Source organism: Dipodomys merriami, unplaced genomic scaffold (assembly GCF_024711535.1).
Source record: "Dipodomys merriami isolate MVZ:Mamm:240054 unplaced genomic scaffold, mDipMer1.0.p SCAF_9, whole genome shotgun sequence".
In the NCBI taxonomy this organism is placed as follows: domain Eukaryota; kingdom Metazoa; phylum Chordata; class Mammalia; order Rodentia; family Heteromyidae; genus Dipodomys; species Dipodomys merriami.
The window spans coordinates 35,373,920-35,399,986 of NW_027206512.1; the positions used below are offsets into that span (position 1 = coordinate 35,373,920).

The 26,067-nt window shown below is 39.2% G+C and overlaps 1 protein-coding gene across 2 annotated transcripts in view; it reads right to left on the reverse strand.

Annotated features, from left to right (window-relative positions):
- Nucleotides 1–6,356: 6,356 nt before the first annotated feature.
- Nucleotides 6,357–26,067, reverse strand: part of Kit (KIT proto-oncogene, receptor tyrosine kinase) — an 86,645-nt gene continuing 66,934 nt past the window's right edge. Inside the window, exons 8-21 of one of the 2 annotated variants that reach the window (XM_070013061.1) lie at nt 25,072–25,186; nt 23,202–23,383; nt 21,324–21,430; nt 21,103–21,229; nt 20,717–20,821; nt 20,467–20,577; nt 18,705–18,855; nt 15,901–15,992; nt 15,456–15,583; nt 14,266–14,388; nt 10,757–10,868; nt 10,549–10,648; nt 10,119–10,224; nt 6,357–8,587 (exon numbers count right to left, since the gene is read on the reverse strand). In XM_070013061.1, the coding sequence (XP_069869162.1) occupies nt 8,459–8,587; nt 10,119–10,224; nt 10,549–10,648; nt 10,757–10,868; nt 14,266–14,388; nt 15,456–15,583; nt 15,901–15,992; nt 18,705–18,855; nt 20,467–20,577; nt 20,717–20,821; nt 21,103–21,229; nt 21,324–21,430; nt 23,202–23,383; nt 25,072–25,186 (1,688 nt within the window). In that variant the 3' untranslated portion in view covers nt 6,357–8,458. Of the gene's footprint in view, nt 8,588–10,118; nt 10,225–10,548; nt 10,649–10,756; nt 10,869–14,265; nt 14,389–15,455; nt 15,584–15,900; nt 15,993–18,704; nt 18,856–20,466; nt 20,578–20,716; nt 20,822–21,102; nt 21,230–21,323; nt 21,431–23,189; nt 23,384–25,071; nt 25,187–26,067 lie in introns of both variants that reach the window. The other variant, XM_070013060.1, reaches the window with a different exon arrangement.

Consider the following 26,067-nt stretch of genomic DNA (forward strand, 5'->3'; position numbering starts at 1 on the left):
CTCCCCAAAGCCACGCAGGTAATGCATAGCAGAGGCAGAAGTGAAACTTGTCTCCACATACCAAACAATCACAACAATGTTCTTTCTCCAGGGCAGTAGCTGATAACAACAAAATATAATTTGGCAAGAGCACTTCTGAGACGAGGGTACTGTTCACCCTTATTCATCCACACAGTGTTCTTATATTTGTGGACCGAGCTCAAATTTCCAACGAGAGGACAGATGTACTGATTATTCTTCAGACAATAGTACATAAGTATTGTTTCTATCACTTAGGCTTTTGATGGCCTTTGAGTGTCAGGGAGTTGGAGGTTGTGTTCTCTGGTAAGCACATGGAGTGTAGCTATTTGCAATGTCTGGTAAGATCAGGCTGATGCTTTCCAATCAGCCCAAACAAGACTAAGGATTGATTGACATTCTTGGGTGAGCAATTCAAAGGGAAAGTGATAACCTATTGTTATCTGAACAGTGAATACCTAATGTAACCCTGGTGTGGTTTGGCTTCATTGTAATCATAGGCAACTGAACTGTAGAAGCATATAGGTGATTGGAAAATAACTCCTTTTCTTCTCATTTCCTTCAGACACCTAAGGAAAGCAGATAATCTGACTTTTAAAATGCCTGTAATAAAAAATCAATCCCAGCACACTATTATTCCTTCTACTTTCTTGGTTCATTTTTACTTACTAATGTGTATTATATTTGTTATGTTTAATTAACTTTTAGTGAGTCTGGGTAATTCTCTCAGCACTGCATTAGGCCCTTGCATGAATTATCTTTATTAAGTAAACTGTCTAAAATTGAATTCCTCATACTTACCCCAATTAAACTTTGAAATCAAATATATGACACCCTCTCCATTTGGTAGACATGAACTACATGTCACACTTTAGCCTTCCAATAGCCAGGAGGATACATTTTTACCAGAAAGCTTATAAAATTTTGTTATAGTCATACTATGAAAAATTTCAAGCTTATATATGTTGATTCCAATAATAATAATGACACAGTGTAAGTTAAAAATGTAAGTTGCAGACTATACAGTATGGTCTCATCTCTTTCAATAACATATACATGAAAGAACACGTACATATAAATATGGAAAGGTATGGGAGGTGTCATACCAAAATTGGTCACCTACAGAAGATTAGGAATTGAAGGAATCTTTTAAAAATAGTATAGTCAGCTCTCTATATATCCAAGTTCATATCATGAATTCAGACATCATATATATATATATATATATATATATATATATATTGTTGTTACTGTAGAGGTTCTGTACAGAGGAGTTACAGTTACATAAGTCAGGTTGTGAGTACTTTTATTTTTGGATCATGTCACCCCTTCCCTTGCTCTCTCCCAGTTTTTCCCCTCCCCTCCTTATCCACATGTTGTATAGTTCATTTTCAGAAAGTACTTTTAAATAATCATATCTGTAGTGAATATAGTAATTTTTATCCTTGTCAGTCCCCTAAACAATACAGTATCAGAAGGATTGGTATAGTGTTTATATTCTATTAGGTATTATAAGTATATATTATAAGTACATTTAAAGTATATGGAGGGCTGGGCTGTAGCTCAGTGGCAAAGCATTTGCCTAGCAAGTGCAATGTCCTGAGTTCAATCCCCAGTACCAAAAAAGAAAAGACAAAAAAATATAGTTAAAGTATATGGAGTGATATTCATATATAGGTTATATGCAAATACTAGAGCATTTTACATAAGTAACTTAGTGTCCTCAGATTTTTAGTATCCAAGGGCTGACACTGTTCAAAAAGAAATGTACTCACTGCCTGACTTATGTAACTGTAACCCCTCTGTCCTTCACCTTTACACCTTTACAGTAACAACTAAAAAAAGAATATTCTAGAACCAACTTGTTGCGATTTGGAGGAACCTTGTATATTATGTAAAAATTTAGGAGAAATGTGAATATAAGAAACTACCTTCTCTTGGTTGAGGCTATTTAAGTGGCTGGTGAACATCCCCAAAGTGTCCTGGAAACAGGAAATCTTTGAGTAAGAGGAGACATCTGCTGTAGTCAGTCCACCACACTGGGGCAGGGGGGAGTTTAAGCTGTTAAACTGCAGGGGACTTGCAGGGCTTTCCCAAAGGTGATCTGTGAAAGACTAGAGAGTCTGAGGGTCTGTTGTGGCCATGGGAAGGGGCAAAAAACCTGGTCAGTGACTTCAGGAATTTGTTACTGTTTTGCTTCTTGGCATTTTCACTTACCAGGATTCAGTGGACACAGAACTGACATTTTCAGGGTTAGAGGCATGGCACAGGTGCCAAGGAATGAAAGCATCAGATACTGAGTTCGAGTCTTGGACATCCACATTCCATTAAGAGGGACTTTGGAGTCACAATATTTACTGCACACTGGCTGGCCTAGAACTCACTATCTTCCTATCTCTGCCTTCCAAAGAAGGGGTCACTTTGTAGTTGTAGTACAGGAGAGGAAAAAATCCTTGTACAATATCCCTGTCACCCTTAGATATCTCACATTTCAGCGACCTGGGTTAAATTGTTACTGATATTAGCCCTGATTGGTTATGTTGGAAAAGTCATCTCATTTAGCAAGGTTAGGAGTTCAAATCCTTGTCAGGAAATCCTTGGGAGAAATAAAGGCAAGAGTGCCATAAAACTCATGTCTAGAAGAAGAACCCCATCTTGTATCTAATACCAGAAACAAATGTGAGAGACCTTGGTTGTCTTAATAAAAACAGAAAAACACAGAGTTTAATACAGTGATCAGAACCCAAAATGAAGCCAAACTCCCTAGGTTCAAATTCTGCCTTGGACAACTAGCAGCCATGAAATCTAGGGCAACTTGACATCTTTAAGCTTCAGTTTCCTCATCTATGAAAATATTTACTACATGTGGTCATTGAAGAGATAAATTAATTGAGGTATGCATAGTGCTTACAATATATAAGCACACAAGATGAAATTCTCCATAGTCATGCATGTCCACGTAGACATAACTAATCAAATATAGAATTCTTCCTCACTGAAACTGTTAAGATCTGTATCCTTTATTTAAAAAAAAAGCCACTTCATGTGGTTACTAATTGATGATCTCACCAAATGAAACGATCTACACATCATATTGACTGGAATATGGCTGTATCAGTGGAGAAAGTCAATTAATCCATACCAATTTTCTATACCGAACACTCCACAAGAGTAAAATAAAGCCTGATTAGACGCAAACAATGTCATATAAGAAAGATTCAGCACTCAGGCAGGCAGGCATCCTATTGTGTGGATATAAGTTTTTCAGCTGCCCTAGAATGTCTATTCACATCCGGAGACAAGCAGCCATGAAGCAAGTCCTTCTGCCTGTCCTCATTCTTCATTTGTATTGAACAAGAGTGACTGCTAAGCCACAGACCACAAAGAAAAAGGTCAGTCTCATGAAATATACCACAGTCCTGCTGATGTGCTCATAAAAGCACACACACTTCAAAGCAACCATGGATGGAGACATAAGCGAGCCACTTGAGAACATTCATTTCAAGCAGGAGCATTTACCCAGCCCTGGTGAGGTCAAACTCTTTCCTAGAAGAGCCCACATCATAAAGACTGTATTTAACCAATGAACATGGAATTGACAGAGAAGCAGACATATGGGTAGCAGTTGGTTAATTTATAACCAAGAATAAGAACAGCTGAAGTGAGGGAGAGGTGGCTCTTTCTCTCACACTGACATTGACTGAGATCATTCTTTTGCATCTCTAGTGCTACTATCTACTGTTCAGGCCTGCAGCTCATGGTGAGAGTCCGGCAAGGCATTTTTCTCTCAAGGCTCAAAAGGACAAGGCTTATTTTGGAAACACAGGAGAGGTGTTCCATGGGAAGGGAGGAGGGGTGAGAAGTTCATGTGGCAAGTCAAGGAGTGAGATCATGTGCCTGTAAAACAACCAGCTAACTTTCCACCTTACATAGTTTTTAACTTCAATCAGATTCTTAACTTCTTAGGGGAGTTAGCAGTAAGTGGCAGTATTTGGTCTGATTTCTTATAGATTTAATGTTACATAAAAGTTAAAATCTCACTCCTTGGATACTAAAGGGACTTGTCATGTCCAGCTGGACTAATGAGGAAAGGCAGTGCTTATAATTCTAGGATGCAGAGGTCAATAAACTAGAGCTCTGCCCTCAACTTCATTGCCCATCACCATCAGGTCTAGGGCAAGTTAACTAGTCTCTCAGAGTCAGTTTTCTCACTTTTCCACAGAGATAAACATATCCACTTCCTAGGTCTATCCTAAGGTTTAATTAAGGTAATATAGCAGAAACAACAAATACAGATCCAGCTATATTGTAGTCTTAATATAAATGGTAACTATCATCATCATTACTGGTAATTAGCCAACCAAGACGATTACCAATTACCAGTTATTTTCTAGAACCAAAACATCTAGATCTTTCTAGATGATTTTAGAGATAGTAAGTATGAGCTATATGGCAGTCAAAGATGTGATGTCATTTCAGAGGACAAGAATAAATAAAAGTGATTTAAATTATTTTTAAACCTGTATGTCATAAGGGAATTTTTTTAAATGACTGCAATGTTCTAAAACTGAACTGTGAGACTAGTTGCACAATAAAATCATTGAATATATACTTGTCATGGATAGATTTTATGGTGTGTTAATAATGCTTCAGTGAATGTGCTGAAAAATTCTCCATGGACAGGAGCTAAAGGCTAGCTGAGAGGACTGAATTTATCTTGTATGAAGCACAGCAAGCCAAGAGAAAAGTAGGGTTGATAGATTAAGAGTAAGAATGAGTACACTTCAGTGGGGTCCCAGAAGAGAAACAGGATGGGCAAAAGCAACTTGAAAAGGAGTATTCCCAGTATTTGTGATTTCATAGATTGAAGAAGCCCACAAAAGGTAAATTAAAAACAAAACCAACTGTAGACACATGATAGTGAGACTTTGAAGCCCAGAGACAAAGAGAAACTATTTTGGAATTAAAAAAAAAACAAAGATAAAGAATCTTCAAAACAACAGATTAAGCTGATCTCTGAGTGGAAAATAGGCTGCCATTCTATGGGTTATGACATTATGGGGTGTAATACCTCTTCCTCAATGAGCCTAAGTAGCCCTGATGACAATCATGGCTGAGCACTCTGGGCTTTAGGCATATGAAATGGTCTTGACCACAGCAGACAATGCTGCTGTGATCTGAGATTTCAACTACTTTGCCCAACTCCATAGAGCAGTGAGTGGTAAAGTCAGGGTGGGCACCAGGATTTGCATTCAGTTTGAATTCCTGGACACCAAGCACTTGACACTAACAGGGCAATCAAAGGCTGGGCCAGTAAAGATAGTAGCTACAGACCAATAATCTACAGGCTCCTCAACTGCTCCAATTCAGAATTTTAAACATGTAAAAAAAGGCTAAATGATAGTTTTTTGATCTCTTTGCTTTGTGGTCACTTAGCATTCATCCTTGTCTATAATAGTGACCATTACCTGACTGAAATGTGGATGTTTTCCACTGATTATTAATGTGTGCCTGGACACCCAATTCCTTCCTGATTTGCAAAGGATTCCTCTTTATTGCAGATTATCTTTGCCTCTCTATACTCTTTCCTTTCAGGAGATATGTCTGCAGATATACATGACACAGCCTAAAAGGACCCGGAGACTGATGGCATTGGGTGTCTAATAGGATTGTGTGGTGCACATAGTTCTTTATCTCAAGATGATTCCAATGATCTAGAACCACAGGATGTTCCAGCCCTAGGGCAGTACTCATCTCCTAGGCACAAGAATTGTTACTAAATAAGTGAGAGAAGTTAACTCTGTTCCAGAAGTCAGTAGGAGTAAGGGCTGGGGGAAGAACACGACCATCTATCTCATGAGGAAATAACCTCTCTTCAAAGAATCTGAGCCAACAAGGATATAAACTGCTGTCTTTCTTCAGATTCCTGATTTCAACCTCATGTATTACACTTCACTGTTCAAGCTAATTTGGAGACAATCTGTTTTAGAGGAAACATGCCAGGTATAATGGATTGGACCACAAGAAATTGCTGTTATTCATGATTATTTTTCCTGACAAATATCACTTCCCATGAATCAACTTAATAATCATAGCTATGTGCAAAATTCTCAAAATGTCTTTTACATTTATTTTTCAATTTAAATAGAGACCCCAGGTTGCAAGAATAAAATGAGAAAAATACAACACATACTGAAAATTCTTCTCAAATATCTATTAAATCTGCATATATACACTTCCAAATGTGGTACAATGGTCCTGCATGTATTTTAGTGCAACTAGACATAAAACTTTCTGTTGGGGTTGGTGTACTTTAAGAAATTAAAAAAAACCCTCCATTTGCTTTATATATTTACATTTTTATTAGAATTCTTTAGAACTGTCAACAATTGGACAACATATTAGGAAAAAACACATGAAACACCAATATCCTTTAAACTTGCACTGCTTAGATATTTACACATAAAGTTACTGTATATATAAAAAATATTTTCAAGGGCTCATGGGCTTGGGAATATTCAAAAGACATTATTGCTACATTTCAATATTTACAAAAAAAGCCACAAAATAATCTCAAACATTAAGCAACTGAAAGAAACATCTGATGTTAAAAAAAATATAAAAATATAAACTTTCAAGAATATCCAAGACAAAATTCTCAATGATGTGCCCCTGAAGTACCTAGACATCTACAATGAACAATTATTTTGCTTATTATAACCATAATCAATAGGAACACAAAGGAATTTTTCAGACCAAGTATGGCAAATGGCAACAACCACTTACGTGACAACACAACCCCAAAACCTGTTAACTTTGGAAAGGTGCGAGAGCATAGAACTCCAGTGCAAATGTTAGTGCCAGAATAAAGGCTCCTCTAAATGCAGTCTAAGGGATGGGTGAGGGGAAACCATGAACTACATACCTGAATTGTGCAAGACAACACACAAATCTTGCCATGGATAGATTTATCTCTTATATTAGACAGTGATGAGGGTGGAGGGGGAATTTAAGCTACAAGGATCATACCCAGGCTACAGCCTAAAGCAGAAAATTTAAATACGTTTCAGTGGAACAGTAGCATCATCTAAAGTCTATGGAATGGATACAGTATGTTGAGTATAAAAGAGAGTGCCTTAAGTACACATGGATTGCAAATAAATAGGTCCTTATGCACTCCACTGAGGATCAGCGTCTGCATCAGCTTGGGTATGCTACTCCTGACAGCCACGTGCAGAGAAACAGGAGAGAAATAGGGATGATGATGAAAGCCACGTTGGTTCCTGGATACTGGGACCTCTTGGTCTCAGGGAAAGAACACCCATCAAAATCCCTTGTCTACACGCATCCTTGCATGCACACACATACACAGTTAAATCGATACTGGCCCGATGTCCAGGACAGATCCAAAAAAGGAGGCTGGGTCTTCTACTTCCTGCTACCTAAGAATCCAAACTAAGACAGCTCTGTTTGCTCACACTTGTGAGAACCATGTGGGACATCAGTCCCTTTTGCAAACAGCATCCAATCCATTGAGTACGGTGAGGCCCTTTGAAGCTGGTAGGCTTGTTCTGGAGAATCTACAAAGCAAGTTCATTGGCTAAAAGAGGAGGTTTTTGTTAAGATTGTGCTTGGCAGTTACAATTTTTTTCACTTAAAAAAAGTATTAACTGTTTCCTTCAAATTTCTATGGCTCTTAATTGATTCCTATAGAGCAGACATAATGTCAGGGTTGTGTACAGAAACTAAAGCTTGTGGGTTCCCCACCTTTCAATGTATGGAGACACACAACCTATGATGAATATGTACAAACACTGGCTGGAGGGAGGCCCTGTTTCCAACTCCCCAGTATCAAACTCGATTTGAAAACCAGGTCAGCTGTGGTGGTCAATGGTGGAGTCGCTATTCATGCTCAGGTGGGCAATTTTCACAGCCTAGGACTCCTCAGCATGAAATAAGAGATTTCTTAAGCCTTGACGTTCACATTTGGGCCTTTCATTCTAATAATACTCTATTTTCAGTATAAAGGACTCAGGCTTCAGTTTCTAATTCGGCTGATCTTCACATCATCATGGATGGTTCTTTAGCCAAAGGTGACAATTTTATTTATTCAAATAATCTATCAGCTATCCTTTTCGAACATTAGAAAGAACACTGGGCATCTACCCCATCGCCTCCCTTTCTCTCAATCAGAAGCTTTTGTTTACAGTAGGAGCTACTTTGCTATTGGGAATATATACAGTTCGAACCTTTGCAGTAGGAGGGTGGCTGATGACAAAAATCACCAGCCACTAAAGTGTGCTCATAAAGATAGGATTACAGGGGGGGAGGGAGGCCACCACCCCTGGAGTAAGTTGCAAGTTGAAGGAAAACAAAATAACCATCATTGAAGCCAGAATGGGGATTGCTCCTTCAGAGGAGAACCAGCCATGCTGCCTGCTCAGGCATCTTCATGCACTAGCAGAGGCTGCGTGGAAGAGGCGCTGCTCCCGACAGAATTCACTCTCACGGAATGGTCCACCACGGGGTTCTCTGGGTTAGGGTTGCAGTTTGCTAAGTTGGAGTAAATCTGCAAAAAAAAAACCAAGCCCCAAATCAATACCAAATTCTTCTACAATGAACGCAGCAAGGGGCACTTACCCCTTCAAAACTGCAAGTAATGCACTAAGATAATGATTAGGATCATGATTGGTGGTGGTGGTTTGGGGATTTGAACTTGGGGCTTCATCTTTAAATGGTAGGCACTCTACTACTTGAGCCAGTATTTTCTGGATGGGGTCCCATAGTTTTACCCAGGATTGTGATCCTCCTACCTGCACCTCTTGGGATCATGGCTATGCCCTACCACACTCAATTTATTAATCGAGACAGAGTCTCACTAGCTTTTTACCAAGGCTGGTCTCTAGCTGAAAACCTCCCAGTCTCTGCTTCCCAGGTAGCTAGGGATTAGAGGTGAGAGTCACTGTTCCTGGACCCAAGACTTAAATAGAAGTGGTCGCAAACATTTGGCAGCTAAAACCCAATCATACTGACAAAACATATTCAGGCCCAGTTTATCCCTTTTTTCCCCCCTTAAGAAAATTACTCAAAAAATAATGGCAAAACCTATTCAGGAATAGCTGTTTTGATGGGTCACAACTGAGAACAACCACTAGCCTACTAAGAAGGTTTACAAATTATAGCCAAGTACAACCCAACTGCTGATATAATTTATCTAGAAACCAACTCCCAAGACTCTTTCAGGGGTCTTCTGTCTGTAATCAAAGCAATTGGGTGGAAAATGCTGTTTAACTTGAAATATACTTGGGGACCCTGCAGAACAGACTTTGATCCTAAAGTATCAGTGGCATGCTATTACAAAACAAAACAAAATGCTCTAAACATGAAGCCTGTAAAGGAAAGAAAGTGGCTTTAAAAAAAAATCTGAGACAAAAAGTAAGGATGGGTGCTTCATCCTTAAAAGCAGGAGAGGAATAATGGATTTGCATTTTCATTTCCCATTTCCCAAATCCCTGGGAACTATCTTCTAAGTTCAAAGAACTTTTCCTTCCTGCTGGCTGGTAGGCATCTGTAGGCATGAGCGCTATTGCCATTTGCTGGCTATCGATGTTTGAGAAGAAGGCTTACTTCACTTCAACAGCCGACTGAAAAGACATTTTATGTGCTTTCATTGTAGTTTTTTACATTACTCAACCCACATGAGAGATGACATGTGAGAAAGGGTGAGACAATCTGGATCCCCCCAATCAACATTCAGAGAGGAGGAAGAATCAGGGCTACTTCTTATAGGAACATGTCCAGTACAAGTTGCCCTGCTCTTCCCCCTCCACAGCTCATTTCTTTGGTTTAGAGAACAGAGGTTTGAAGTCAGGTGCTGGTGACTCACCTCTGTACTACTCCCAGCTACTCAAGAGGTTGAGATCTGAGGATCAAAGTTCAAAGCCAGTGTGGGTAAGAAAGCACCTCAGCCTTATCTCCAATTAACCATCTCAAAGCTGGAAATGGAACTGTGACTCAAGGGTCAGCACACCGGCCTGAAGACCACCACTCCAGGCAATGGAGCTGAGGGTGACTGATTCTAGGCCTGGCTGGTTACTCACATGATTGGTGCTATCTGAAATCTGCTTCTCAATGAGCTGAACGATCTGCTTGAACGTTGGCCTTTTTAGGGGATCGGCATCCCAGCAAGTCTTCATTACGTCATACCTGCAAAATAAGGGCCATGACTAGCACTCTTCCATGATCATGACAAATATTCCCAAGTGGGCCCCCCCAACAACTTCAATATGAAGCCTAGGGCTATGCACCCAGACACGTGAAATGACATATGCATAAAATGTTGTAAGGAGATTCTGACAAAACTTTGTGTACTATTATTGGTAAGTGGCAGATGATGAGGAAAAAATGGCAACAATGACATCGGATCAGGAACACAAAAGGAACCAAGTGACATTTCAGACTGTAGTAGAGAAAACCAACAAATATCTAGGTTTCTGTCTTTCAAAAGGAAATTAAAATGGGGGTCCTTACATTTCAGCAGGCGCATGCTCAGGGCTGAGCATCCGGAAGCCTTCCTTGATCATCCTGTAGAACTTGGAATCCACTGGCATCCCAGGGTAGGGGCTGCTTCCTGAGGCAGTTGGCAAACCCATGTTAATCACAGTGAGCAAGATACTCATGAAACCCCAAGAAGATGGTTTAAATCTAATGAGGGTGTCTTTGGCAAGGATCATTTTACCTAGAGAGAACAGCTCCCAGAGAAAAATCCCATAGGACCAGACATCACTTTCAAACGTGTACACGCAATTGAAAATGCTTTCAGGTGCCATCCACTTTACAGGCAGTCGGGCCTGGGAGAGAAGCACAACAGGTTCAACCAGTTAATGAAGAAGTTCCAAAGACAGAGCAGGAAATATTCCCACAGATGCTGTTCCTGCTGAAAGATAAGGATAAGAACTTAAGTATCACCTCACAAAAATCTTTACCTATGCAACTTTTCCCCATGGTCTCTGAAAGGGGTGGTTCATAACCATTCTATCCCATTTTAAAGACTAGTGCAGTAAATTAAGACCATGGAAGTCAAAAGACTGACAGGCATAGATTCCAATCCTGGCTCCATTATTAGCTTTGTGCAAAATAGATTCATTAGTTGCCATTCAGTGTCCCCCTTTTCTATTTTAATAACAGGAAATATGGCCTCCCATATTAGGACTACATTTCCAAGCTGCCTTTGGAGCTAGTTATATGCACGTAACTCAGTTTTGGTCACTAAGGTGTAAGTATCCTTTGGCAACTTTAGAAAAATCCATTTACATTTAAATGGCATGTATTCTCTACCTTCTTTCTTATGGTGTCTCTTCCTCCCTGACTTTTGGATGTGGGAGACTGGCTGTCTATCTGGTGTGCAACCTGGGCCAGGAAGATGAATACTGTATCCAGGAATGGTGAAATGTGGAAAGGCAGAAGGAACTAGTTCTGAGCACATGGTGGGACTTTTATACCCATCTGGGCCTGTGATCTCTCCTTCCTTTTATTCTGGGTTTTCATATACAATTCAAACTCACTCTTACTAATCCACTAGGACAGTCACTTACATATTGATCATTTAGCCTGAGAATGCTCTTCTGTGAAGCAAAAATAACCCTTCCAATTTGATGAATTGCTCCACCAGACAAATGAGATGATACAGGCAGAAAGGCTTCGCACACTATCACTCAGTGATCTGAAAAATCACTCATATTACAAGTGCTCAATGAACAGTGGTGGCTGTTCGGAGATGGGGAGCGGCAGATTCACATTTCAACTCCACAGCTGGACTTCACAGCCTGACACCTCTGGTTAAAGTCAAGACAAACACTGTGTGTTAGGCCTTAGAGACGAGACTGTCTGGATTTCCGGATATGAATCTACCATGAAAAGTTAAATCAAGTCTCTCTCATTCCTTTTAGGACTCAAAACAGGGAAGACAATTTTTTTTCTAGTTATTTTATGGGACTCCATTTGGGAGCTTCTCTGTGAATGGAGTCTTGCTTCTTTCCTTTCACTGATTTCCTTTCACTTTCAAATAAGCTAACTGCTTACCTTAAAAAGATAAATGAAGATATTTTAGTAGGCTAAAAACAAAACAAACCAACAAAATCTTTTAATAGCTAACTTCAGATTTTGTCCTAAAACTCTAGCTGATGCTGTTAATTTGAGATATATTGGTACCTTGAATTCAGGAGTTTGTGTATCTGGGAAGGTTATTATGCCCTTATTCTCAACAATTTCTAGATGAAGTTAAGCATTTCAAAATTTCCAAATGAAGGCATTTGAAGGCTACTTAGCTACTTGTGGTAACACAAATATATTCACATCCTATCACCATAGGTACAGGGACCTGTAACATTGACATCCATAACTACTTTGAAATGACAACACTGATTAGAATATGTTGTTCTGTGTAGTACAGAAGTCCATGTACTGACTTTTCTCACAAATGTACTTTTAAAACTTGAAAACTGTCATGAATGTTAACTGCTTATCTTGGTTAGCCCTATGTATTTCATGTTAAACATTTAAAAAGATAGTCTGGTAAGGGGTCTACCTAGAGGCCTCATTTGACTGACAGGGTTCAGGGTCTAAGAATGACTAAGAAATCACACAAAATGGAAGAACTTTCACAGAACCTGAATGAACAGAGAGATTTCTCTCTACAACTACATGTTGGTAGAGTGTCTACTTCACAAGCATGTAGTCCTGGGTTTAAAGCCCAGTACCACCAAGAAAAAGAAAGTTCTAATGACTACATGTAAATGTGGGTTCAACCACAGGTTGTATGTATTTCCTTGTTCCAAACTTGCTCCTTAAATCCTCTTTACCGAGACGCCTACTGGAGAGTGATGCCTGCGGATTGGTTATTGTGTCAACTGACTTGAGCTGCACACCACAATCTAGAGTCTGCTGGCCCTCATCTGCACTGCCAATAGAGTAACAAGCTACAGAGATGTTAATTTCCTTCCAAATGACATCCTTTGTCATGATTAAATTTCAAAGAATGCATCCATAAAGTAAGAATTGTCTGGCACCGTTTTGAGCACAATTCATTTATTGCTCACAATAACTTTATGAGATAGGTGTCAGTATTATTCCCAAGGGGTGAGAAACCAAGATGTAAAGGTAGTGGATAATTCTTACCAAATATTACATAGCTACTAAATGATGGACATAGATCTGAACCCAGCTCAAAGACATTGAGCCCAAACAGAGCTATCTCCTCTTGTTCACAGTCAATTTCATAAGGAACCACTTTTTATTCTTCCTCCCATGACCCAGAAGGAGAGTAGCTGTTTGTTTACAAACTTGCTTGATGATGATACCTGGCTTGGGGGAAGCCTTTTCAGAATTGCACAGTTTGGTCAGGAGATAAACCAAGCCATATTTTTATAAAACCAAGTTGAGCACAGGCAACCAATGAAGATGTCATGGTGATGAAGGAGAAAGCATTACAGTATCATAAGGGACACAAAATCTACTTCTAAGAATGGGCAAACAGCCCTAGAAGAATAATTGCACAGGAGAATATAGCTTTACAGACCCATGGGATACTGGATCTGGAAATTACGAGCTCTGGTTTCAGTCTCTACTGACTCATGTCATCTCACATAAAAACCACCAAGATACACTGTACTTTACTTTCTCTAATTATTAAGATTGGGAAGACATTGAATAGTAGGGCATGGGTTTGTTTTGAGGATACAATGAAAGCTGACAATGACATAATTCAGCACTCTGAAAAAACCCAAAACAACTTCCTCCAAATCACTGATTACTTATAAATCTACTTAGAGACCTCTATTGACTCTAAGATCCAACATTCCGTATGGCTAACCCAGAACACAATTTTAATCACTTTCACAATGTATGTCAATCTCCAAAAAATTCTCCTGCTGAGACCTTCAAGGCTAACATTTGTTACACTTGAGAAAAATCAAGTTCATTGCTATTCTCAGGCTACAATGAAAATTAAGGCTATTTCTGTTTCCTTCACATGCCCCATAATTACACAATTAGAATTCGGAATTCTATTATCAACTGTTAGTAGTAGAAATGTTCAGCATTCCATGCAAATTTTGCTGGAGTACACTTAATTTGACTGCTAAAATGCATGACATTACAAGGTAGATTTTGCATTATGAAAATCATAGAAAACAAGTTTTGAAGCTCAAAATCCTTTGCGAGACTGTCAGACAGAGAATGGATACTCACATTTCCTTTAACCACATAATTAGAATCATTCTTGATGTCTCTGGCGAGACCAAAATCACAAATCTTTGTGATTCGACCATGGGTAAGGAGGATATTTCTGGCTGCCAAGTCTCTGTGAATACACTATTAGGTTGGGGAGAAAAAGAAAGCCATTTAAATTCATTTTAACTTTCAAAGAGTAAAAACTATTTTTAAGACTAAAATGCTGTTTATATTATTTTTAAAAATCCCAAACTTTCATTTTACAAAGTATTCAGAACACTAAAAATAAAATCAAAATTGCACCTCAAATGATGTTCACATCTTGTGTTTCTCATCATTAGAACCCTAATTACTATAATCACTTTTAAAACCAATTCTAATAAATACTCCAGTCCTCAGGACAGCTTTTATTCATAGTAGCATGTATTATACTCAAATTGTATTTTTTAAGCTGAAAATTCATTTTGCACGGATCTCTCTGAATGTCCTTTCAAATGATTCCTAAAACATCTTTGCAACTTTGATTTGACATTTCCCAAGGACACAGGAAGAAGATCTTATTTCTACTATCCTGTATCCTCTTTTAATTTTGGTAATTGTTTGGAAATGCCACTGATGATGTTTAGTTTGGGGGCTGTGACTTTTATTCTCTTCAGCTAGTCCTATTTCTGAGAGAATTCTTGACCTTCAGATCCATGTTCCTACTTTTGGTTCCATCATTTTCCCATCCCCCACCTATGTGTTCATTATTCTCTCTGATCCCTTTCCTCATATCTTATCAGCCATACATGTAATATTTGGGGGTCTCAATTCAAAGTGACTAATTATGTATTTCACTGAGCATAGCAATAATGAGGTATGGCCCTACTGTTACTGGTAAAATGATTAGCTTCTATTTTTTAGGAGCCTACCTATATCTTAAAGCCAAATGTTTTAAGTGAATTCACTACACATAAGAGAATATTCATGGAAGCTCATTTAGGCAGGTTTGTGCTTTAAAGCTTATAAATTAGAACAGGAATTCCAAAGAGACAGCAGTTGGAACATGAAGAAACTAAATTTCTTCTACTTTGGGTTACTGCACTTCAAAATGACACTCTGCATTCTAACTAAGGCCTTGAAATGCTCCATTCTTAAAAAAAAAAAAAAGGAAGGAAAAGGAAGACCGTGTACATCTCCGTGTACATCTGAGCATCATTCCCACTCACGTTCTTGGAGGCAAGGAAAGCCATGCCCTTTGCCACCTGGTAGGAGAAGCTTAGCAAGTCTTCCAGGTCTAGGGCCAGCTCATCATCCTCCACAATGGCAGGAGTCACATCTCTTTCTATGTATGAGCCTAGGTTAAGAGAAGATAGCCACATCAGTGTCAAAGGCTGGCAACTAATCAGTGGATGAGCACTTATGGACCAATCATACTCCCAGTACTGAGTAAAGCTGGGTGTTAAGTCACCAAATCAGTATTTAACAATCCCCAAATACTCAGGGCAGGGGGATGGCAGACCCATTTCTAAAATTCCATCTACAGAGTAAGATGTTCAAATATAAAAACACATGTTCTGACTCCAAACATGCACTCGCAAATTCTAACTGCTACTGATTTTGTATTTGTTCGGATGTAAGTAAAGTGGCATTTATCACTTGATAGGGACCTACCTATTCTTGCGGATCTCCTTTTGTCAGCTTTGGTTGGGACAACATAGGAAACGCCAGGCTTCATGTCCATGTACTCATTGGTACTATCATTGCTGAGAAAGAAATGAAGCATCCTTAAGACTGAACAGACCAGAAATTGGAAGAAGGGGCCACTAATGTGAGAGGCTCCTCTCTTGTCTACTTTGTCACTTAATAGATTTTATCTGAGAAAAAAATGCAATGCAGCATTTGAATAAAACGTTTAAAAAAGCCGCATTCTGATTTTTCAATGTGCAATATTATGGTCCAATTACTCAGGTTAGAAGTGTCCCAAGTGATGAGCGCTGGTGGTTTGTGCTAGTAATCCTTTCCAGTAATCCTAGCTTTTCAGAAGGTTGAGATCTGACATCTAAACCAGCCTGGGTTAGACTCTTCTTTCCAATCAACCAGTAAAAAGCTAGAAGTGGAGCTGTAGCTCAAGTGATGGGCCTTGGGAAAAAAGAAAAAAAACAAAACCAAAAAACCCCAAGTAAGAGCTGCAAGGCCCTGAGTTCAAACCCTAGTACTAACACCAAAAAAGTAAAAAATTTGAAATGCTGTAGAAATGGTGGATTTAAATAGGAAACAGCCACAAATATTATCCTGAGTTACTCCAAATTCTAAATTAGCCACCACAGAGACAAGACACAAGACAGAGAACAGAGCTTCCGAGATGTGTCATCAGAGAGATTGCTAACATATAGCAACGGATGGAAGGTTTAAAAAAAAATCAAGTTTGGTTCAAATAAACACCAATAATTTGGATGATTTTCTGAACCATCTGGACCTCTTGAATCTGCAACATTTGGCTGGAGACTCTTCAAGATTTCTAGTACTTCCTGCTACTGATTAGCATAGAAACACCATGACAACAACCTCCTTCATACTGTGCTGGTGGCTCCAAACCCATATGGGATCCCAAAGCATAAAGAACACCACACAGGACCATTTAGGCCATTATCTTAGAAATTTAAAAAATATAGACAGGGCAGAGGTTACATAATACCAACAACAAACACAAAAAATGGCTCAGGGGCCACAGCAAAGATATGCCCAGGGGATGCTAATAAGGTTTTGCAGAACTTACTATGTTCTAAAACTACTCAAGTTTATTGGGCTTAAAAAAAAAAAGAAAAGAAAATGAAGGGCTTCACCTGGAGCTTTATTAAACTTGAGCCAAAGGCAGAAAAAAGAATCAAGTTAGGGAATAAATGCCCTTCAATGATATTCACTGAAGTCTCCTGAGGAGCCTGGAATTGTGAGTTCAGGAGACAAAGTCTCACTATTCCAAAACATGGGAGACATATAGTAAAATTTATTTTAGTTGTTAGTGTTGGAGATAGAACCCAGAGCCTTATACATGCTGAGTACATGCTCTACCACTGAGTATACCTCCAACCACCCCATACAGTAAAAATATAAAGGACAAGTAAAGTCCATCACACGAGGTAGCAATGCTAAGCACAAGGGGGTGGGCCTGATTATGATTTCTATCGTCAGGTGAAGCTAGCAAGTCTTCTTATGCCAATATTGGGCTTAAACTCAGGGTCTTGCCTTCTTGCTCAGCTTTGTTGCACTTGAGCCACACCTCCACTTCCAGCTTTTTACTGGTTCATGCGAATGAAGAGTCTATTAGATTTATCTGCCCAGAATGGCTTTGACCCTTAATCCTCAGATCTCAATTTCCTGAGTAATTAGTACTACAGGTGAGAACCACTGGTGCCCAGGTAAGAGTGAAACGAAAGTGGTAGAGTTTAAGAGCATACGGAGAGAAAACAAAGGTATATCTACCAAGGCATATATATCATTCCTCTTGTAAAGCAAACTACTTCTTCTTAAAGAAACTTGGAGTTTGTTCTTTACCCCATCATTCAAATTCAGAATGGTATGGATAATTGGATAATGCCAGCTATCAGGTCCAGGTGGGGTTTTTTTTGAATAATTAAGAGGGGCCTGGCACACAGGAAGAAATCAGAAAGTAAAAGTCTATGTGGACATCAATCTGCTGAAAAAATGTTAAAGGACTTTACGGTGCCAACGTGGCAGCCTTTGGCATCTTTCCTATAAATAGCTGCATTGTGCAGATGCCTACAGCACTCATCTCAGCAGTACAAATGGAAATACACAAAAAAATGGAACTGTGATGCCAGGGAACAGGTGGTTTATGCTTGTAATCCCAGCTACTCAGGAGACTAAGAACTGAGGACTATAGCTCAAAGACAGCCTAGGCAGACAAATCTGACTCTTATTTCCAATTAACAAGCAAAAAGCCAGAAGTGGAGATATGGCTCATATGGTACAGCACCAGCCTTAAGTGAAAAAGCTGAGAGTACAAGGCCCTGAGTTCAAGTCCCAGCGCCAACACACACACACACACACACACACACACACACACACACACACACACACACACACACACACACACACACACACAGAACAGAACAGAACACACACACACACACAGAAACAGAACAGAAAAAAAAGTGATTAAAAAAAAAGTTAAACTGGCACACAATTTAATCCACTGCATGTAACTGAGACATGGAAAAAAATCTAAGCGTGCCTTTAAAAAAAAAATAGCCAAAACCTAAGTTTACCACAATTTGACTACTCAAAAACACTATTTGAACTTTCTAAACAGTTAATCATATTTAAATAGTTTAATAATTCTGATTTCCCACTTTGGAGTACCTCAGCTCAGTTTTTAAAGAATCAGCTTTGATTGCAAACCATTATGACCCAAGAACTGCCTGTCAAGGGGGACTCCTTATGCAAATCAGCCTTACCAAGAAGACTCCTTTGAATGCAGAAGGTTCTTATACAGCGCTGCCTCTGCCTGATCTTCCTGCTTTGAGCAAATAAATGAATCACGTTTTCGCCTCAAAAAATTCAAAAGATCTCCATAGCAACAATATTCTGTAATGACCAGGGTGGGCCCTATAAGGATGTAAGAAAAAAATTAGAAGAGGCAAAATATACTCTAACCAATCCAACCTCTTGTTAAAAAAAACAACCCACAAAACCCAAGGGTGATCTGGGATATTAACATTCAGCTTCAGTTAGCTGAGCCTTCTTAGTCCTAATTCTGTCTATTATCAGCACTCATCACACAAAAAAGTGGCATTATGTATTTTAAAACAAAACAAGCCAGCCCCTTTTGATCTGAATTTCTAAGTGACATGAGGCTCTGGGGCCAGGCTTGACTGCTGGTTTTACAGACACAAGTTGCTGCTTTCAAGGATCTACTATTATCAAGCTTCCTATATAGATCTCCTTTGACTCACTTCTGTTTTCAGCAGGGCTTCACATCTTCTCTGTAATGTTATTATGGAAATGAAGAAAATAAACCACATGGAACAGACAGCTGAGACTAGACTGGGAAGTGGGTGAAACCTGAAATGACCTGTATTTTGAGCACTATTAGTCAAAAGGAGTTCTACTGCTAATGAATGCTTAAAAATCTGCTTTGTGAAATGAACAGGCAACTAATTGCCTTGGTAGGAACTGTCTTATGAACAATTTATGATAGGGTGAAGCCCCATTCATGAGCTGTTTTAAGAGACATTGTCGAAAATTGTCAACATCCCTGTGGATCTCTCCGGATCTCCGAAACAGCTCCTCTCATCTTTGTTCCATTAGACTGAAATGCATTCTGCAGACATTCTGTAGACATCCTTAATGGGAACCTCAAGAATTGGAAATTAACTTTTACAGAGTGAAACGTTTGCTTCATTTGGTGTATATCAGGCAAGTGGGAGGCTTAGGGGCCTACGCTCAGTGATCGAGGACACATGTACTTCAGCTTCTGAATGACTGATGATGACCCAGCAACACAGATAGTTTGCAGGACAAGAAAAGCCTTCTGATTGAAATGAGATATTTAAGAGATCAACGTTGTCAATAATAGATGACAGTAGCTCACATCCTAGGCTATTTCTCCCTAGGATGTAAAATTTTAAAAATCTACATTTTTTTTAGTTCATCATTTAACTTCCCTTTCTAAATTGACACAGTGTTTATACTCATTTAGGGGTTATAACAATGTAATTTGATACATGTACACAATCTGTCTTAATCAACTAAGGGTAACAAGTGGGCACGCAAAGAGACCAATGTTGCATGCTCTCACTCATGTGTAGAAGCCAAGAAGAGCTGACTTCATGAAAGCAGAGCATAGAATCCAGGTCACTACAGGCTAGGATGGGGAAGTGGGAGATTGAGATGGTAGATAGGAGTGCCAATCATAGGTGGTGGGGGTGAGGGGAGGTCAAAAGCTCAGTAGGGTAACTACAGTCTATGAAATCATATCTTTCAAAGGTCTGAAAGGTCTGAAAACATTGATAACTGATTAAAAAAACAACAATACAGAAATGATAACCTCCATTAGGTTAAGAACAAGTAGGAAAATAAAACCTACCAAAAAAGAATGAAAATTTGGATAGAAATCTAGCAATTAATAATCAAGCTTTTTCGAGTCTTATTTTTTTCTTAAAGTCCTTCTTTTGGCAACCTAGCAGATAGGAAGATGGCATCTGGATATGGGCTCACCTCCAATGGTACATGCGCCAAGAAGATTCACAATATTCACATGATTGCCAAGGTAGCTCAGGACTTTCAGTTCAGACATGAGGGCTTCTCGCTCCGTTAAATGGGCACTTGCTAAAATTGGGAAACATCTTATTTTAGCATTTCACATCTAATATTAAACCAACTCCACTAAACCCATTAAAAAAATAAACCCCAATGGGCAAGTAAAAACTGGTGTGGGTGAATGTACTGGCCTATGGTAGCAACTTACGTTTAAGCATCTTCACAGCAACAGTCATGGCTGCATCTGACTTGATTAAACCATACGCAGTGGCCTCAACAACTTTCCCAAAGGCACCAGCACCCAAGGTCTTCCCTTTAGAAAAGAAGAAAGCAATGTAGAGGTGGGAGGAAGGAACACTGGAAGGTTCCAAGATCAACAAAAGGATTAGCGGCAAATGTTTTAAAAATGTATCCCTGTAGTGTGTTCTGTGCCAAACGTATCAGTTTTCTGTGCAATTTCTCAGGGAAAAGAAAAATAATAATAACCACTTCTTGTTTCAGGTGGAATGAAACAACGGAAACCCTGGGGTTCCCTAAAATCATTGTTATGTGTACACAAAAGGGCTGCATGGAAAGCCCCTGCTTCATACTGACCAAAACTCAGCCTGTTTCTGGGAAACTCCCATTTGTGATCATAAGGAAGTTGTGTTGGGTCTATGTAAACATAATTGTTTCCATTTATCTCCTCGACAACCTTCCATTGTACTTCATACATGGGTTTCTGGAGAAAAGAAAAGACAGATGACCCTTTAATGAGGAATGCTTCAGTCACCAAGGCACTGGGAGACTAGAGGAGAGAACAAATCAATGGTTACCTGTAAATATTTGTAGGTGAGAATCATAACTACAATGCACATGAGGCCAGCCGTGATCACAAAACCAATCAGCAAGGGTGTGAACAGGGTGTGCGAATGGATTTGTTCTAAAAGGGAAGAGAAGCGGGGAGAATCACAAACTATTAGCAGGATAGGATGTTGGTGACAGCCAAATCCCGAGCAGACCCATTTCCTGTCTCACAGCCTGGACAGGGGATACAGCTATGTGGTTTTTGCTCCTTAACCTTGGCTATGTCTTACTCTTGGTAACAAAATGAAGTTTTTAACAATACAACGTTAAGTCAGATTACTCAGAAAGATGATGAGAGGTCTATGGTATCTGTATAATTTTATGTTGCTTTTCAAAGCAATATCACGAACAGCCTTTGGACTCCAAATTTCTTCTCTTTTTAACTAAGTACTTGTACAAAGGAGTTGCCACTTAACAACGTAGTTTATGAATACAATGCATCTTGATCACTGTCACCTCTTTTGACATTCTCAAAGTCCTTCTTTAAAAAAAAACCCAATTTATTCTATTGGTGGTTTACATTTTCTTTTTCTGCTTTTTGGCACTCCTGACTTTTCCAAGTTTCTGAAATGACCATAAATGTCTTTCACAACCAAGAAAAACATTTCTAAAGTGTCTCTTTCAATGCACTGTCTGGAAAGATCAATAACATAGAACAATGTTAAATTTTTCCTCTCATTTACTTAAAAACTGAGGATACACATTTTGGCCTAAGTCTTTGTCACACACACATTTTGGCCTAAGTCTTTGTCACACACACACACAACACACACACACACGCACGCATGCGCACGCATGCACACGCACACAAGCGCGCGCGCACGCACACGCACACGCGCACACACACACACACACACACACACACACACACACGGCCTACAAATTTAAATGCCCTTGTTTTTTTTGGGGGGGAGGGGAGGTTGGCTTTTAACTTTAAACCAACTCGTCAATGTGCCCTCAAGAATTATTTCATTAATGTTAAGAGGAGAGCTGTTCACTCAGAAAGCACATTTTAAAGAAACAAATTGTTGGTTTGAGAGTGTAGCCCTAAGACCCTGGTTTCTATCCCCAGTATTGCAAAAAAAAAAAAAGGAAAAAGAAAGAGAAAGAAGAAAGGAGAAAAAGAAGCAAAAAAGGAAAATACAAAAGACACTGCTGACCAAAAATTACACCAAAAATACTATTAATTTTTGGATATGGCTATCCGCACTTTTTTAAATTGGTTGTGGGGCTTGAACTCTGGGCTTGGGAGCTGTCCCTGCACTCTTCAGCTCAAGGCAAGCGCTCTACCACTTGAGCCACAGTGCCACTTCCAGTTTTCTAGTGGTTTATTGGAGATAAAGAGTCTCATGGACTTTCCTGCCTGGGCTGGCTTTGAACCGAAATCCTCAAATTTCAGCCTCCTGAGTAACTAGGATTACAGGCGTGAGAAACCGGCACCCGGTTTTATCTGGACATTTTAATTCATTTCAAATCACTAAATATTAAACTTGAATTTGAAAATGTTCTAATTGTGGTTGGGGAATGGGTAAAATATATCCTCTTCAAACTTTCTACCCTCTTTTAATGGAAACAATTATAAACCTAATTAGTTATAGAAGGACTTACACATATGCATGGATAAAATATACAAAACAAAGTGGTTAAAATGATTGATAAAAGACACATCTCTATTTCCAAAGTAGTAGAGAATGAATCTGATGACAGTATGGTTGGTGTGCTACTAGGTGTTTCTAGAAATGACATGGCCAAGCATTGGAATGGATTTAATGTCATGACAGATGTGGTAGACACAACCTAAACATCCCCTTAAATTGGATTAAAAAGAAATATACCTTTGTTGTTACCTTTAAATGCAAAGTTAAAGTAAGCAGAACTCTTGCCCACTTCGTTGTAAGCCTTACACTCCACTGTGCCATTGTGCCGGAATGTACTAGAGTCTATGGAACTCTGAACCACTAGTTTTCCAAATGGTGGCACAGATGAGTTCTGAATCTGCACATCCGCTGGTGGAACAGGGACAGAACACCTAAGGGAAAGAGCACAAAGGCATGGACTTATGATGGGAAACCAAATACATGATACACCTAGCATTTGGCATACTGGACAGCACAATTAGAACTCATCATCCAGACAAATCCCCTTTGAGGCCACCAAATCTGATGAAGACGACTTTATGGAGTCTTAGGGGCAAGAAAAGCACCATGTAGAGCAGAAAGGTGGAGAGGAGGTTTGGGATTTAATGGGTTTTGAATACTAACTCAAATTTGCCTAGTCTCTTGGTTTATGATGGGTTATGTAATCTCCCCCAAGATTCAGTTTCCACAGCTGTACATTGAAATGGCAATACCATTTTGCAGGGTGTTAATGAAAGGGCTAGAAATAAAAAGTGCCATAGATAGATCTTTGCACACAACAGACCCTTAAAATAACCCAAATTTTCAAGTATGTATGAATGGTTGAAAGGAGTATGGAGGAAGAAAGCATTTAAAAAATAAATTGGCTGAGGACATGAAAACACTGAAAAAAAATTATATCCCAAGGCTCTGGGTTGGAAGCAGGGTGGTACTACCGTATGGCCTGATAATGCACCAGGTGGCATTACTATTGGGAGCAATCATGAGCCAGACCCCCAACTACCCTACTTGAAACTCCTGGCTACTTCTCTTTCCCTTCTTAACACCTACAGATAGAAAATAGTTGTTGATCTCACCTGCAATCTGTCCACCTAAGAGAAAGTAACACAGCCCGAGAGAGAAAGAAACTCAAGCATAGTGTTCTTTGGACCACCATCTGACATGTTTGGCTCTCCAATTATTTGCTAAATGCAAGACTATAATCACTGGGCCTTGCTTACTTCCCAGAGGTCTTACATGGCCCCTTCAGCCCCCATGATTCATGATTCCCCACAAGCAAACATTCCACAAAAGCTCAGACTAGAATAATCCTAGTAACCTCTTCTGATGCATTGCCACAAAGAGGTTTAGTCCACAAAAAATAAAATTTCTACCACTAACCTTATTATTTACTGGTTGTGATGTTAAAATGAACTTTAAAGGCTGGAACACAAAACCACATTTGAGAGATAAAAGAAATCTTTTTTTAAAAAAAGTAAGGCAAAGTTGACCCTGTTTTCATCTTCGGGTAATGGGAAAAGATAATTTAACGCTTAAGTGTGGGCTGCAAGAGCGAAGCGACACAGTATCAGATGGTCTCTGTTTGTGGGGGGCTGGGCACCTCATCAAGGAGCAAACCTTTTACAACCTGCCATTTACCCCTACCATATGTATGTTGTAATTGTGCGATCATTACTTTTTGGTAACTTGGCAATTAACGTCTGAGGTAATTTTTTTCATGATAACTACAGCCACATTTCCCACACACATTACCTCCTGCATATAGAATGGAAATCTAATTACTTAGTCCTGGAAAATTGCTTTATCTTACCTGCAGGCTAGAAATTGCATGATAAATCCAAAAAAGATAACCACCCAAGTAGAGGAGTCATTCAGTAATCATTTTTCAGCAAACAAAATTAATGTCTACCAGGAAAAATACAGCCATTACCTCCCCCCCTCTGAAAAGCCACATGGACAGAAAAATAATAATCAAAGCTTCTTCAAAAAAATTAAAAAAAATCTAAACACATTTGAAATTCAACTCAACTGCAGTCTTTCCCTTCTGCATTTTAAGCAGTGCCAAAAATAATCATCTCACCTCTGCTCCGTTCCTGGACAAAAATACCAATCTATTGTGGGCTCTGGAAATCCCGCTGCCACACACTGGAGCATACCATTCATGAGCCTGTCATACGTCAGGATTTCTGGTTTTGCTGTAGAAAAAAGAGAAGTGGCCATATGTCAGTCTGCTGAAAACCCTCCATGAGAGCCGTTCCAATTCTTGCTCATCTCTCCCATCCTTAGAACGTTCTTGAAGCTGTGAGAGAGAATGATCTTCCAAGGGAAGACTCTGAACCAATGAATGGAAGATATGGAGAGGTGAACTGAGAATCTAGCCAAGAAAGATACTTACAATCCCACCATGCCCACTGCACACAGGGGGGTCTCTGGGACCTCTCTCAAGCAGAGGTCACAAGACCTCCTGTCTAGGTTTTGCTTCCAGTGATGAGAAGTCTGAGAGACTACTTCTGGTTAAGAAGCTAGCATTCCAACTTTCTAAAGGTGAAAATTCTATTTAGTAGATTCCTAATGGGATTCCAAGTTATTGTGGGGATTAAATTAGGATTTGTAACCGGAAAAGGAAAATCCGAACTGTCTTTTTGGGGAATAGAAAGGGTATTATTCATAAAGAGCTGAATCACTTTATTTACAGGGAAGCTCACACATGACAGTATGTGACAATATGGGCTTTTAACTCCAGACCTTTATTTCGAATGCAAAATGCAGACAGAAAATGATAAGAGAAAACCAGCCAAAAATTATATTCACACATATATTTAGAGTCTGGATAGAATCAGCCTGGATAGAATCAGCAAAAACATAAATTGTATCAGCAGGAAAGCTCTAATTTGACATTTCTGTGTAACTATAATAATCAATTGATATTCAACAATTTAAAATTTTGGAAATTATTTCTAAAGAAAAAGAAGATGAGCTGTGTTTGTTGGTTTTAATGGCAATGCACTTGAAGGTTTCTCATGCTGAGAATAAGCTACCTGTAAGCATTTTGAGGGCAGAGATGACGATGTGCTTA